Source organism: Nicotiana tomentosiformis, chromosome 2 (assembly GCF_000390325.3).
Source record: "Nicotiana tomentosiformis chromosome 2, ASM39032v3, whole genome shotgun sequence".
Classification (NCBI taxonomy): Eukaryota; Viridiplantae; Streptophyta; class Magnoliopsida; order Solanales; family Solanaceae; genus Nicotiana; species Nicotiana tomentosiformis.
This window is the reverse complement of record NC_090813.1, coordinates 45,844,451-45,857,040: the sequence shown is the minus strand read 5'-3', so window position 1 is coordinate 45,857,040 and position 12,590 is coordinate 45,844,451. Positions and strand designations below refer to the sequence as shown.

General features: G+C 34.8%; 2 protein-coding genes across 2 annotated transcripts in view; both read left to right on the top strand.

Moving 5' to 3' along the window:
* The first annotated feature begins 7,900 nt into the window (after nt 1-7,900).
* On the top strand, nt 7,901-8,686 carry LOC104086278 (gibberellin-regulated protein 11-like). The gene is made up of 3 exons (XM_009590515.3): nt 7,901-8,076; nt 8,166-8,217; nt 8,331-8,686. Exons 1-3 carry the CDS (start codon nt 7,999-8,001, stop codon nt 8,510-8,512), a joined length of 312 nt encoding a protein of 103 aa, XP_009588810.1. The 5' UTR covers nt 7,901-7,998; the 3' UTR covers nt 8,513-8,686.
* Nucleotides 8,687-12,227: 3,541 nt separating this feature from the next.
* The window catches only part of LOC104086277 (uncharacterized), a 1,523-nt gene continuing 1,160 nt past the window's right edge, over nt 12,228-12,590 (top strand). The window contains exons 1-2 of the mRNA XM_009590514.4: nt 12,228-12,440; nt 12,532-12,590. The exon at nt 12,532-12,590 is cut by the window's right edge and continues 372 nt beyond it. Coding sequence (XP_009588809.1) covers nt 12,353-12,440; nt 12,532-12,590 — 147 coding nt within the window. The 5' untranslated portion in view covers nt 12,228-12,352. The remainder of the gene's footprint in view (nt 12,441-12,531) is intronic.

Genomic DNA, 12,590 nt, shown 5'->3' with positions numbered 1-12,590 from the left:
CTGTATAGTTTATGTGTGTTGCATGTTACCCAGTACTGTTATACTCAAATATACTCTAATAACCAATACTTTCAAAAAGGTTGCATATCATGGTAAACCTGCTTTCATATCAAAGTTTATGTTATACTTGCCTTTGCAACTAAAGGGATAAAAATATTTCTCTCCTAACAAAAACAAGAAAATGTATCTTCTGCCTGTTTCAATTCTCTTTACAAATTTTCTCTTGGTCATACACTATTTTACTCTTCTAGTTTCTAACTGTATTTCAAATAAAAAATTTGCCTTCTATTAACGAATTTTTATATATGGTTTTAAATTCAGGAAGACTACAATCGTAAGGCGCTTGCATAAGTTTTTATTGGTATTTGGTGGTTGATTTTCTATTTTATCTTATCATAGAGCTCATGCAGTTTGCAATTAATTCAAGTTTATATTTATATCAAAGTAGAAGCAAAGAAGACATGTACAGAATTTGATTACAATTATAGGAATCATTATGGTAGCTATGCATGCGTTTTTCTTTTTCAGTAGAAAGCAAAAAATTGTTCTGTCATTTTTATACTTTTTACTGCAAATTATACAGGTCTTTTCCATACATATTCAAGGTACTTTAATTTAATTGGAAAAGGATCAAAATAATTTTCTAGTCTTTTTTTTTTGTAGTATGACTTACATAATTATCGCGGAATAATATTTCAACAGCACAAGAGATAACTAACATCTTCGCGAAATAATTTGTTTTTATCGAAGTGAGATAACAAGGACCAGCCTAGTGCCAGCTACATTCGTCCCTTCAACTAGTTAAAGCAAGCACTCCAGCTGTGGGACATTTAATTTACGGTAAAGGGCAAATATCTTCTTCTATTTTTTAAAATGGTATAAGAATATTCCTCGTTATACTATTGGGTTATCCATACCCCTGCAGTCATACTTTGGATTCAAATATACCCCACATTTAAACGGAAGGACACGTGTCATCGTCCTGTTGGTCAATTCTAAATATCTCCTAATTAATTAAAAACACTCATTACTCATACCCGAAAAAATAACTTTTTTTTTTTGTAAAAACTAAAAACAAATAATGCTTTTTTACTAAAAACTGAAAAAAACAAAATATTTTTTTCCAGTTTTTTACAAAAAATAACTGCTTTAAAAAACTGAAAAATATTTTCTAAAATAATATTTTTGTAAAAATTGAAAAACAAAAAAGGTGAAAATCAATTTTCTAAAGCAATTAAAAACTGGAAAAACTAAAAAAAATTTTACTAAAAACTGAAAAAAACGAAAATATTTTTTTTTCCATTTTTTTACAAAAACATTGCTTTTAAAGTAGTTTTATTGTAAAATACTGGAAAATAAATATTTTCGTTTTTTTCAGTTTTTAGTAAAAAAAAAATTCAGTTTTTTCCACTTTTTAATTGCTTTAGAAAACTAATTTTCAGCTTTTTTTCAGTTTTTACAAAAAAAATTATTTTAGAAAATATTTTTTAGTGTTTTTAAAGCAGTTTGTTTTTTGTAAAAAACTGGGGAAAAAAAATATTTCGTTTTTTCCAGTTTTTAGTAGAAACAAATTTGTTTTTTTCCAGTTTTTACCCAAAAAAAAAAATATTTTTCGGGTATAGGTAATGAGTCTTTTTAATTAATTAGGAGATATTTAGGATTGACCAACAAGACGATGACACGTGTCCCTCCGATTAAATGAGGGGTATATTTGAACCCAAAATATGACTGCAGGGGTATAGATAACCCAATAGTATAACGAAGAGTATTCTTAGACCATTTTCAAAAATAAAAAGATATATTTGGCCCTTTGCCGTTTAATTTATCAACTTTGAATTATGTAAACTCTTCTAGGGAAAAAAAATGGATATCTCCTAGTTTCTGGGGTTGCCTCGGCTTAACGTAGATGTAATATGATTTTACATGTATAGATTGATAGTACAAGAAATTATCATTATCAATATATTTTATTGTAATAAATAAAATATTACAATTATTTGTAATATATTTTAGATGACCCAATAATTGAGATTCTCTTTGTAATCTAAAGTTTTTAGCAACTTTATGAGAGAAAGTAGAGTTTTATCATTATTCATTAGTAAAGTGTACCCTTGTAATTCGTAAAATATCATGTCCGACATTATTTGACCTAATTTAATTATAGAGTTTTTTCTTTGATCCTATCATTGTATTTTTATGCAATTAATTAATATTTGCATCTCGATTACAGTGGATATTAAGAGGATATTTGGCTAAGCTTATAAGTTGGTAACTCGCTTATAAGTAAGTACCTTTTGACTTATCTACGCGTTTGGTAAACACCCAAGGTGCTTATAAGCCAAGTGATTATAAGTTAAAATCAGTCATAAGTCATAAGTTGTGACTCCCTACTTATGACTTTTTAGCTTATAAGCACTTTTAGTTTGACCAAGTCTTTTACTAGTTTATCCTTAATAATATTTTCTAATACACAAAATATTTTTCTCAAAAAAAAAATTCTAACTTTCTTTTCATTCCATATTCGTTGTTCATCTTTTTCTTTACAAAAAAAATTTTTAATTTATAATCTTTTGCAAAGTGTTAAGGATATTTTAGTCATTTTAATTAAAAAAAATAACTTATCAGCACTTTTCTACCAAACACATCAACTGTTTATTATTAGTTTCAGTACGTCTATCAGTTTTACCACTTAAAAATATTTTTCAATAGTTCAACCTTATCAGCTATTTACAATAAGCTAATCCAAACGAGCTCTAAGAAATTGGATTAGATATTTTAATTTTCTGTGAATTTAATTTTAAGAAAAAGAGTTGATAAAATTGGTATTGACAAAAAAGAAAAAAGCTTTAGTCACATATAACCAATATGGAGTATAATATAAAAATTTCTTCCCAGAGGACATAATTTGAAACGAGCAAAAAGAAAGTAGTGCTAGTTTCCAAGTCTGTAATTTATTCGTCCAAATGAATAAATCATTACCAGGCAAGTTTACACCAAATAATCGAACAATAATTCAACTAAGAACTTGTCATAATCACAAATCTTAAGTTAAATAACAACAACAACAACGATCCAGTGAAATCCCACTAATTGGGTTTGGGGAGGGTAGTATGTACACAGACCTTACCCCTACCCAAGAAAGTAGAGAGGCTGTTTCCGAAAGACCCTCGGCTCAAGAAGACAAAAAGAGACAATATTAGTATCACCAATAGAAATCATAGGAAAAATAACATCATAAAAATGAGAAATTAGATGCAAAGCAAAAGGCGATAGACTACATAGACCCGGCACTATGGTAAACAAAGGAGTAGTAAGACACAACAATGCCACTAACTGACATTGACAAAAACCCTACCAGACTAGCCTCACAAAGGTACGAAGTAAAGGAGACTCAACTACCTCCTAACCTACAACCCTAATACTCGACCTCTACAACTTCATATCAAGAGCCATGTCCTCGGAAATCTGAAGCATCGCCATGTCCTACCTGATCACCTCTCCCCAATACTTCTTAGGTCGTTCTCTACCTCTTCTCGTGCCCTCCAAAGTCACCCACTCACACCTCCTTACCGGAGTATCTGGGCTTCTCCTTTGTACGTGTCCGAACCATCTAAGCCTCGCTTCCCACATCTTGTCATCAATGGGAGTCACGCCCACCTTCTCCCAAATATCTTGATTCCTAATCTTATCCATCCTAGTGTGTTCGTACATCCACCTCAACATCCTCATTTCTCCTACTTTCATCTTCTGGATATATGAGTTCTTAACAGGCCAACACTCAACCCCATACATCATGGCCGATCTAACCACCGCTTTGTAAAACTTACCTTTGAGTATCGGTGGAACTCTCTTATCACACAAGACTCCAGATGCTAACCTCCACTCCATCCATACCACCCCAATACGGTGTGTGATATCCTCGTCAATCTCCCCTCCTATCTGGATAACCGACCCAAGATACTTGAAATTGTCAATACTTGGTATGACCTGTGATTCAAGCCTCACTTCCACGCCCACTTCCCTCGGCTCAGTGCTGAACTTACGCTCCAGATATTTCGTCTTCGTCCTTCTTAGCTTGAAACCCTTAGATTCAAGGGCCTGTCTCCAGACCTCCAACCTCTCGTTAACACTGGTTCGCGACTCATCAATCAGAACTATGTCATCGGCGAATAACATACACCATGGCACCTCCCCTTGAATATGGTGTGTTAACGCGTCCATTACCAGGGCAAATAAGAATTGGCTGAGCACAGAACCTTGGTGTAACCCCATAACAACTGAAAAATGCTCGGAGTCACCTCCTACTGTCCTAACCCGAGTCCTAGCCTCATCATACATGTTCTTAATTGCCCAAATGTAGGTAGCCGGCACGCCTTTTACCTCTAAGCATCTCCACAGAACTTCTCTAGGAACCTTGTCGTACGCTTTCTCTAAATCAATGAATACCATATGCAGATCATTCTTCCTCTCCCTGTACCGTTCCACCAACCTCCTAATAAGGTGTATAGCTTCCGTAGTAGAACGACCCGACATGAACCCGAACTGGTTGTCGGATATAGACACTATCCTCCTCACCCTCGCTTCAACCACTCTCTCCCAAACTTTTATAGTATGACTCAGTAATTTGATACCACTATAATTGTTACAACTCTAGATATCACCTTTGTTCTTATATAACGGAACCACCGTACTCCACCTCTATTCTTCTGGCATCTTCTTCGTCCTAAAAATAACATTAACAGCCTGGTCAGCCACTCCAAGCCTTCTCTGGCCACACACTTCCAAAATTCAATCGGAATTTCGTCTAGCCCGGTCGCTCTGTCCCTACTCATCTTATGCATAACTCTCACGACCTCCTCAACCTTGATGCGCCTGCAGTCCCCAAAGTCACGGTGACTCTCGGAATTTTTAAGTTCACCTAGCACAATATCCCGATCCCCTTTTTCATTCAGAAGTTCATGAAAGTAAGTCTGTCATCTCCTCTTAATCTGAGCATCTTCCATCAATAGTCTACCATCATCGTCCTTGATGCATCTCACTTGGTCCAAATCCCGGGCCTTCCTCTCTCTCGTCTTCGCCAGCCGGAATAACTTCTTCTCTCCGTTTTTTTTTCCCCAGTTCCTCGTACATACGGCCATAGGCTGCAGCTTTAGCCTTCGTGACTGCCAGCTTGGCTTCCTTCATAGCTACCTTATACCACTCCATGCACGCTCTCCTCTCCTCCTCACTTGTGCTCCCTACTAATTTTAGGTATGATGCCTTCTTCGCTTCCACTTTACCTTGGACCCCTTCATTCCACCACCAGTCTTCTTTGTGCCTGCCAGAGACGGCCGTCAAGATCCCTAACACCTCTCTCGCAACTTCCCTTATACAGTCTATTGTCGTCTACCATATAATGCTCGCGTCACCATTGTTCCTCCAGGCTTCCATAGCTAACAACCGCCCATCCAACTCCTAGGTTTTATCCTTAGTCAAGGCACCCCACTTGATTCTCAGTCATTCTCGGTCAGACCTTTTTCCTTATCTTTAACATAATACCAACATCCATCACCAAGAGCCTACAAGATGCAACTTGGGAGATTCTGTCGTAAATTATGTGTTTGTTATCTAAGTTACGGTAGCAAATCCTGCAAGATGCTCCTTATGTTTCTACTATATTTACACTGGATTTAACCTATATATACGGAACAATATAATTTTTAATATCATCAACATATTATGTCATAGAAGGTAACCTTTTTCATTCAGAAGTTCATGAAAGTAAGTCTGTCATCTCCTCTTAATCTGGGCATCTTCCATCAATACTCTACCATCGTCGTCCTTGACGCATCTCACTTGGTCCAAATCCCGGGCCTTCCTCTCTCTCGTCTTCGCCAGCCGGAATAACTTCTTCTCTCTGCCTTTTTTTCCCAGTTCCTCGTACATATGGCCATAGGCTGCAGCTTTAGCCTCCGTGACCGCTAGCTTGGCTTACTTCATAGCTACCTTATACTACTCCATGCACGCTCTCCTCTCCTCCTCACTTGTGCTCCCTACTAATTTTAGGTATGCTGCCTTCTTCGCTTCCACTTTACCTTTGACCCCTTCATTCCATCACCAGTCTCCTTTGTGCCTGCCAGAGATGTCCATCGAGATCCCTAACACCTCTCTCACAGCCTCCTTTATACAGTCTGTTATCGTCGACCGCATAATGCTCGTGTCACCACTGTTCCTCCAGGCTCCCATAGCCGACAATCGCCCTTCCAACTCATGGGCTTTATCCTTAGTCAAGGTACCCCACCTAATTCTCGGTCGTTCTCGGTCGGACCTTTTCCTTCTCTTTAACATAATACCAATATCGATCAACAAGAGCCTGCAAGATGCAACTTGGGAGATTATGTCATAAATTATGTGCTTGTTATCTAAGTTGCGGTAGCAAATCCTGCAAGATGCTCCTTATGCTTCTACTGTATTTACACTGGATTTAACCTATATATATACGGAATAATATAATTTTTAATATCATCAACAAATTATGTTATAGAAGGTAATCTGTGCGCATTATATATATTTATATATTTTGCTTTATGTAAACAATTATTTTTAATATTTTTGTATGACACAGTAATAGTTTAACATTCTTTTGTTAATGTATATAAAAAGAACACAATCGAATAAACTCTTTTTCAAGAATCTAGTCTGGTGGGAAGCTAGGCTGGAAGTGCGACTTTCGAAGCTACTTCCCATTTCTTTCTGCACATCATCACTGAGACAAGTTGATTTTGGGGAAACATGTAAATGACGTTAATATGAGAATGAATGATAACAGCACTTCGGCAAGTAGCATATAAATAAAGAATAGGAGTAGTTATAGTGATTGCTTTATCGCAAATTATGAAAAATAAAATTGTATTTCTTCAAATTTTTTTATCTAAGTCGTAGCTAGGCCCAAAAATGTATTTTTAGAAACTAAATCATAAAATTATAGAATTCAACCTAAATCATCTTAGAAAACCAGTAACAAAAATGCAAAATATCGGACTTAAACATAAAGACGACCACATAAAAAGATAGAATTACGGTAAAGTACTGTCAGAAATAGGAAAAAGTAGTAGACCGGACGGTGGTTGAAATAGAAGAATTTTGAGGCCAAAGACGGCCAACACTGACTGGGGCTAGATCAATAAGAAAGATCGACGTCTCTATTTTGACTGTCTTTTAAATCCACTCGAATCAAAAGTTGTAACCATTCTAAAGTCCTCTCGACAAACAAAAACATGTATGGCTAGTTTGGCCAAGCTGGAAAAATCAGTTTATTTTGAAAAGCGTTTTTTTTTTCAAAAGTGTTTTTCTCAAAAGTACTTTTGGTGATAAGCAGCTTTTGTTTAACTAATTAATTTAAAAAATACTTTTGAGCAGCAATTAGTGTTTGACCAAACTTTAAAAAATTACTTCTAAATGTATTTTTCTCAAAAGTATTTTTCAAAAAGTACTTTTAGAATGAAGATATTTTTTTCTGCTTCTCCTTCTCCTCAAAAATACTTTTTTTTCTTTCAAAAGCTTGGCCAAATACCTTAATTTTAGAAAAAAAAATATTTTTGACCAAAAAAAAATATTTTTGGCTCAAAAGAAGCTTGGCCAAGCAGCATATTAGTCTCAATTTCCTGCGAACCTTAATTTTACGGTCCAAATGTATCGACTAGTACTTGTTCTACATCACTCGTAGAAATATTAAGGCTAAATACCATTATAGCCCCTTGAACTTGACATAAATTGTAAGTTAAACACTTCAATTTAGTTAGTGGTGAGATAAACACTTCAACTCGATAAAAATATGTGTAACTTAAGCCCACGATGTTCACACCCCAAGAAAGTATAGGGTGGATGGTACATCTTTTCTTGTGCTATAAATACATCACTCTTCTCTTTACTTCACATCCATAGTGAAGGCCAGCTCAGATTTCAGAGCTCTAATCAGTTTTCTCCTTGCTACCCCATTTCTTTTTAGTATCTGAAACAATGGCATTCCAAAAGGCGTTCGCTGCTTTGCTTATTGCATCACTTGTGCTTGTCCATTTCACTCATGCCCTTCAACAGGTTCCTCTTTTTTAAAAGCTCAAATACCATGTCATGTTTTAACTTTCTTTCATCTTGTAACAACGTTTGATTTTGGAATATTGATGCAGGGAAATAGCAGCAAGCCACCAGCACCAAGCCCTCAAGCTCCAAAGCCATTAGGTAATATATATAACATTTATATATTTCCTCCACGACAAATTAATGTACAAATTTCTAAATTACGATAATTTTGAATCCAATAACTCTAAATTCTGAATTCGATTATGTTACAGATTGCACAGGAGCTTGTAAATATAGGTGCAGTGAAACATCTCGGCCAAATCTATGCAACAGAGCTTGTGGAAGTTGCTGCCGTACCTGCCACTGCGTGCCACCAGGGACCTCAGGCAATTATGAAGCTTGCCCTTGCTACTTCAACCTTACTACTCATAACAACACCCGCAAATGTCCTTAAACAGTGATGGGAACTTACGTTTTCCCAATTTGCATGTTCTCCTCCAAATGTTCCTCTTAATTATTGAATTTGTTGTGTATCATTAAGTATGCCAGCTGTTGATTTTGAAATATAATCAATTTTTTCGTGTGTACGATTGGAAGTTCAGAGTGTTTAATGCAATATTAATGGATACATACTGCTCCTATTTATTTGATTTCTATAGCCCTTAGCTTGTTGCACGTAGAAGAGGACTGTTATCGCTGTCACTGTCTGTGGACTATGGTTCCAAGCTAGCTAGTGTATGTAGTTTCGTTTCGTAACTTGGAAGTACAAGGAGGTTGTTCACATATCCAACAGTACAAGTTGTATGACGTTCGTTACATACCCTTTTTTTTCAGTTTTCTGGTTCACGTTTTTCTATAATGTTTATTGTTATTTACTTTTAAATAATTTGACAAAAAATTGTAAGTATATTATCAGTGTTACAAAATTAAACCCTAAAATGAAATGTACTTCAGCAAAATCTTCACGGAATGTAATGCTTTTCATCCTGCTCTATACGGTTCACTTTAATTATTTTTTTGGTTATTTTCACACGTATTGAAGAATTCAATTTTTAACATTAATTAACAATAAAGTTGATTAAATTTATCTTAATTTATTCATTGACATTATAACAAATACTCCTACACTCTTAATTCCAGGGGTTATTTTGAAAAAAAAATAATTCTTTCTTGATATCTGAAAAAATCAAATAATATAGACAACAAGAAAAAGGCCAAAAAAATTATTTCCTCCATTCACTTTTACTCCAAAAAAATCAAATATCATGGTAATGAAGTGCATAATTTATCATGATACTCATATTATTGATGCATATTTTTAATGAATTTGATAAAATGATTTGAAATGAGTTATTAATATTGTGAATATAACAGGAAAAAAAAATTATTCTCTTGATATACAAAAAATAACAAGTAAAAATGAAAAATTATTTTTAAAATATAGTAAAAGTGAACGGAAGTAGTAATTAAAGTGGACGGGAGGAAGTATAAAGATGACGGGGAATAGCGATTAGAAAGGTTAAAGACCCTCGTAACTCTAAAATGAATTAAAGTCGACGAGTGCCAACCATATGTGTCCTTGACCCCAAGCTGTACAGGCACTCAAGCAAAGTATGTGTCTTTTGCATACTATCATTATTAAAATAGCGATCGAACTCGTAGCTTCTAGAGCTGCTTCAGCTTAAGCATGAATGTTTTCTTCTTCTTCTTCGTTTTTTTCCCTTTCTTTTTGTGTTCAGATAGAATATACATTGTTCAATTTAGTTGTATGTAGTTTCGTTTCATAACTAATTAAGACTCCGGCCTTATAACTTAATACATATTTGCAATCTGACGTGACACGTCGAGATTATATTTATATTATGTTTTTGAGACTGAAAAACTCACTTTTTCCTCTAATCTTTTTTATAGTGGTTAAATCGTAAAATAAAAACATAAAGGCTCATTGATATATTATTTGAAAAAGTTTAACAATTATTGTATCTTTGAAGACCTCTCGCTTAAGATTCTAATTACAAGTTTCAACATCACAAAAATAGAGTGTGGAAAGAAAAGAATTTACCAGACACTCATCACAAACTACATTTGAATCTCTTACGGGGACAATTATGGGCGGATTTAAATAAATAAATAAATAAAAGTTGGAACAAAATCTAGATAAGTCAAAGTAATGAACTTCATAGTAATATGAGTTAGGTGAGGGATAGTATGTGAGCTGGTCATCACTTCAATCAATGCAAGGAATAACCAACTTGCTTTGTACCAATTACAGATCAAACCTTGCTCATTCACAGCTGGCTGCTTTCTAGCGACGGTGCTATTTTCTTAATCTAATACTTTATCTGATTATTAATTAATGATTAGTTATTTTAGAAATTTGTCTATATTATTATTTTATAAGCGATATAGTTGTATGAATATTTTTAAAAATTTTAGTGAAAGGACTGAAACTAATTTTTTTTTGTTTTTGTAAAGTGCGTCTTGCTCCAACCAAAGCTCCTCAAAACCAAGTGAAACAATGAAAGTGCGGGTATTTCTACTCTTCGTAATTCCAACTACATACATGAACCAAGTGGAAACTTTACTTGACAGTTGTAGCTCCAATGCCCCACATAATCTTCATTCTATCTCAAAGACAAAGAAATCAGTCCGGGTCAAGGTTGAACAAGTCCGAGCAAGTTAAGTAAAAGTAACGAGTCATGTTCACGATCAAGTAGTCCAAAGATGTTTTAGGATTAATATGAATGTGTGGCGCCGTAGTGAGTCATAACACAAGTCATCTACCGTAACACTGGGTCACCCCGATACACAAGTCATTGTATATTCACGCAGACCGCACTCATGAGATATGTAAACTAATTTTAATTTCTTGTTACGATTGGGCCAGAATTTTTCATTTTTTTCATTCAGTATATTTAATATTATTGTAAGAGAATTGGGTGGCTTATTGAGTGCTTTAATTTAGACATTCAGATAATGGGTTGAAAATCAACTTGTTGGTTAGTATTTTAACCAAAAAGTCAAAAAAAAAAAAATGACGGGTTATACTTGGTTGAATCTGTTATGACCCTTCAGTATAATTATATAACCTACTCAACCTTCAATCTTAGGACAAGTTGAAGAAATCACATAAATATTGGATTAATTATATTCTGACACCCATTTAGTGAAGACAAGTTAGTTTACTGATGGGTTTATCATGCCTTTATTTATTTGGTAATAATATCGAATTGGGGTAAGGTTTCACCTTTAGTGGTCGATATTATTGCTGAAGGAAGAATTACTAATGACTACCTCGTTTGTCCCATATCAAGTCGTATAAGTTGACTTTCAAAATTGTTAATTTAATTTATTTTTTTTAAATTTTATCAAACGGCAACCTGTTTTGAAATACTGAATTATTCGTGTTTAAATAATATGAAAAATGACCAAAAATGCTCTTTCACTAGTGCGAAAAGGATCATTATGTCCTAAGTATATTTTTGATCCACCACAATGAAAACACATCCTAGGTAGCCTGAAATTCTGATGTGGTGGACCGCCCAAACCAGAGGCTAATGTAGTGTTAGAACCTTTTCGATGCGGAGTAAAAATTTATATGTAAAGATTCATTAAAAAATATAAAAATGCTAGGTGTGAACACATAACTTTAAAAATATAATGGGTTCAATTTTAAAAACCTTAAAAGTTTAACCCGTAATATTTAAATCATAGATCCGCCTATGGCCCCAACCCCTATTTTATCCCTCCCTTTGCGTCTTCTTCCACCACCACTTCCCCCTTCACGCAACCACCTTTGTTACCATCACCTCCTCCTTCTAGTTAGGGGTACTTTGGTTCAAATTTTATTTTCACATACAGAAGTGGTGATTTCTCAATATTAACAAGTGGTCCAAAAATACGTTTTCATCTCACAAACAAACACAAAAGACAGGCCACTGACTTGGGCTAATGAAAACTTTCGAAACCGGACTTACCCTCCGGACCAGCCCAAACACAGGCCGGGTGGGCTTGAAACGCCCGCAAAGAAGCCCAAGTCCCCGTTTCAAATCCTAACGGCTAGTTTGCTAGCACGCCGCCTTCAGAACGCTCTAACGGTCACTTCATTTTTGCCTGTCCGCAAACCCTATTTCCACAACTATAAAGTCATATTCTCTTTGCCCAAACTTCATCATCTCAGTGCATTACTCTTTTCTGCGAATTTCTGTCTACATTTCTCGATCTTCTTAATAGTAAATCCCATTCTCCAGTAACTCAAAATTAAACTTACTTGCAAATTTTCTTTGATTCATCAATGGAGACTCCATCATCAACAACAAGAAGAGTGACAAGATCACAAGCCTTGGCTGCTGTAAACAGTGCTAACAAGATCCCTCTGTCAAGTAAGTTTATCTTACCCTTTCATTTCTAAAATGTTTATCTGATTTTCTTTTTTCCAAAAATTCATTTCTCTATTGCTCTTTTCTTGTTCAGAGAAAATTGATGAATCTGAGAAGAAAGCAGTTACACAATCAAGACAAAGAACTGGAAAA